This window comes from Propithecus coquereli, unplaced genomic scaffold, assembly GCF_000956105.1.
Source record: "Propithecus coquereli isolate 6110/MARCELLA unplaced genomic scaffold, Pcoq_1.0 Scaffold43, whole genome shotgun sequence".
NCBI classification, from domain to species: domain Eukaryota; kingdom Metazoa; phylum Chordata; class Mammalia; order Primates; family Indriidae; genus Propithecus; species Propithecus coquereli.
In genome coordinates, this window is record NW_012150063.1 from 2,771,531 (window position 1) to 2,775,422 (window position 3,892).

General features: G+C 34.3%; 1 protein-coding gene across 1 annotated transcript in view; it reads left to right on the top strand.

The window, feature by feature from the left end:
• The window catches only part of LRPPRC (leucine-rich pentatricopeptide repeat containing), a 138,741-nt gene that overhangs the window by 93,411 nt on the left and 41,438 nt on the right, over window positions 1–3,892 (top strand). Inside the window, exons 25-26 of the mRNA XM_012653791.1 lie at window positions 14–82; window positions 903–993. Of these exons, the coding sequence (XP_012509245.1) occupies window positions 14–82; window positions 903–993 (160 nt within the window). The remainder of the gene's footprint in view (window positions 1–13; window positions 83–902; window positions 994–3,892) is intronic.

Here is a 3,892-nt window from a genome sequence, read left to right on the forward strand (position 1 = left end):
TTTCATTTTATAGACTCCAGGCATCAGAGCTCGACCTGCAAGACTTAATTGGTTTTGTGACAGATGTATTACAAGCAATCAGGTTTGTGTTTGATATCTGACATCTCAATCACCTAAAACTGTGAGTAGAAGGCAAGTGTCCTTCATGTCATAGGAACATTTGCGGATTTCAAGAGATAGAACATTGTGGAAGCAGTGATTGCTTTTCAAATAAGCAAGAGCTTATTTCTTGTGTCTGAGGTACGGTAGAAACCCTAAAAATGTTAACCTGGGCCTTGAAGATTTTGGCTTGGTTTATCCTAGTTGTTGGTTATAGCAGGCTGACCTTGCGTCCTTGGCAACTTAAGCCTGCATCAGTCCTTAGTGACTGGAGGAGTTGCTTGATGGAGCCCAGTGGAATTTCTGCTTTCCCTCGTCCAGGGCAGGGATCTGGTCACATCCTGCCAAGTAAAAGCCACAGGACAGGGAAAGGGTAATGTTTAGGTGGAAGAGTATTTTTATTAACATAAGATACACTCATTGAGTTCTCCCCACCTTGTTCTCTGCCCCACATATCTTTGAATTCTCCAAAATGCATATTCGTGGAGGTGCCTTCAACCAGATATTCATGTTGTGTTCTTGACTCCAAAAGGTCCTTCAGCCTTTTAACTTTAAGAGAAATTTTTTTAATTATGATAAAATATGCATAACAAAATTTATCATTTTTACCATTTTTAAGTGTACAGTTCAGTGGCATGAAGTATACATTCATATTGTGCTCAATCCTTTAACTTTTGAGGTAAAGTTAATTTGCCCTTTGGATAAAGCAAATTTGGAGAATTATTCAACTGCTATTTGTCAACTATAAAATATTAATATATCCTTCATACAATGTAGATTCATCTGTTAATCTTATTTTTAAGGTTGAAACTCTGGAGAAATTAGTGGAGCTGACACAGAAACTATTTGAATGTGATAGAGACCAGATGTACTACAATCTGCTGAAACTATATAGTAAGTGATTTAACTATTCCTCACATTTTCATTTATTTAGTCTATCAAAGGCAGTGACAGAAAAAGAGTGTCAAGCTTTGAAAGAATGTCAAATGTGGAGTCTTCAACAGAGGCTCAAGTAGAGGCTAGATTGAACTTGATCACAGAATTTTACATTTGATCGCTAGACACTGCACAGTCTTCATAATTTCTGACATTCTTACTGTAATAGTGAGAAGGTAAGAAAATCTTCTTCAGGACCACAGAATTGAATAGGACTTTTGAGGAAAGGCTATTCTTTCTTCATTTTATTTAAATTCTCAAGCAGATTTATCCGTCACTTTTATGAATAGGTGATCATCAACACATTCATGTGTATAGATCTTTTTGCAAAAAGATGTGTATGTGTATAGAAACTCATTGTTAAACAGTTTTTATGTGATCATATTATATTTTTGACTCAGTTATATTACAAACATTTTTTATATATAATCATCTACAAATGACTAATACACTGAATGGATATACTTGAATTTACTCAACCTGTCTCCTGTTACTGGGCATATGAATAGATTTCAGTTTTCCATATTATAAAACAATACTACATTATTCATTTTCGTACCTTAATCTTTGTTCACACCTTTAATTATTTTTTTCCTTAGGCTGAAATCCTAGTATTTGTATTTGACATTTCTGAAACTTTTGACCTCTATTCTCAAACTGTATTCTAATATGTTTATAGCAGTAGACCCGTTGGAAAGATTTGCAGTCTCTTTTAGCATATTTGGGTAGAGGGGAACACACTTAGAACAGTATGACTTTTCCCTTTTTACTTCATAGATATTTGATCTACATTTATTGTTCTCTTCTTGTCATGGCAAATTTTCCTTCACCAAACATAGACAGCAATGAATAAGTTGATTTGTTTGTATTTTTGAACTTGTATTTATTATCATTTGGAAGCCCTTTATTACATCTTGATGGTGTAAGTAAAATAAAACTTGCCTTAAAATTCTAATTTTCGGTTGTATTGCAATACTCAGTTCACTGTGTAATTCTTAAAACTTTGGCTTGAATGGTAATCAAATTCTCACACACAATGCTGAGGTTGGTGTTGAATGTATAGAATTAAAAGCTTTATGTTTTAGGCATTTAGTCCTTAAATTGTGGTTTATGACCTGTATTTGAGTGCTAACTCCCCACTCCACCTGCTTTTTCTTCTTTTTACAGAACTATTTCATGCTTAAATTCTAATTGTATTCAAACTTCAAAAAAATAACAATCCTTTTTTTTAACTACCCATCATGACCCAGAAATACTGACTTTATAAATCCAAATGTGTCTTAGCATTTAAAGTAGTCCTCATAAAAGACTATATAAACTTTCATTCAGACAAAAATATCCGTGGAGCCCTTACTGTGCTAGATATTATGGTGGGCACTGCAGATATAAAGGTAGCGCTCTGCTGAGAATCACCCCCCATAACCAAGACTCAGAATACAGGGTGTTAAGAACAACTGTAAGAATTTACGAAGTGCAATGGCAGTCCAGGGAGGGATGAGAGGTGGCCGGCCACACAAACTTCTTTCTCCTATGCAGATGAACTTATACTGTTGTTTTTTTCAATTGAAACAAAGAAAAGAGAAAACTTTTAGGTTCATCTTAAAATTTCCTTTAGGAATATGCAGTCTCTGGGTTTAATACCATTTTCTTCTTCTTAATCCCCCTCCATCTGCTCTGTTAGACATCTGCCTCCAATTTCTTCTTCTCTGTGTTTGAGCCAATAGTCCGAGAAGCTTGGAGGGTGTAGATGGCCTCCTCTGAGGCTGGAAGCTAGTGGAATCCTTACAGGGAAGTATACTTTTAAATACCATTTGTATACTTCCCACCCTCTGTAGTGCTGTAAGTAGATGATCTGGTTGTAATGGCCCTGATCCTTTGCTTTCTGAAGAAAAAGCAAGCTATTCCCTTCTGCAATCCCTTTCTCCATTTCCGCTAGACTTGGATCACTACTTAAATGTTGTTACATAGACTCAATTTATTTGAAAGAGAGCAGCATGTGGTATGGATTGATACTTGAAATGTGGTCCTATTATACTTGAAAAATCCATATTTTAGATGGTGGATTTCTGAAAAAGTAGATTTTTAGATCGTGGATTTCTTTTTCATGATGGGATTTTAGTGCTTGAAAGGGGTTGGATTAGTTATTTTGGGGTATATGTTGAAAAGCAACTTTATTTTAAAACAGTGTCTCTCACACACCCATACACACTAAATTTTGTTGTGAATTACATTCTACAGAAACATGCACAAAACAAAGATATAGCCAACACCCGTGGAACTGTGTAAGTCTTATACCTTTAAATACTAGCTGTTGTAATACTGCTTTCATTTTCTGCTGATTCAGTATGGTATGATGTTCATACATGGTCTGTTACAAGGATCTGTCATGATTCAAACTTTAATTCTATCCATTCCAATACATTTTGACCTTTCATTGTTACAGTCTTACAAAATAAGCTCCTGGAACTACAACAAAAATTACATGAATGAAATAACTCCCATACCTGCTTACAGAATATCTTTTTATTTCTAAGTGTCAATATTGTCACCTTCTTACCAAACATTTTTTTATGTTCTAAACACTTTAATTTCTTCTGTACATATGCAAAATAAAGGTTAGTTTATTCTTTGTATACATAAAGTACGCTATCCAAAAATAAAGTTGCCTTACATCTGTAATTTTGCACTAAAAATTCTTTGACTCTATTTAAAATATTTACAACCTCAACATTCATTCTAACTCGAGTTATTTTTATGTTATTTCTTCAAGTATGTATAGCCATTGACATTTCTTTTCACGCTGTGTGGCCTTTTCCCTCTCCATTATTACACAAGTAAAATGAATATATTCTAATTG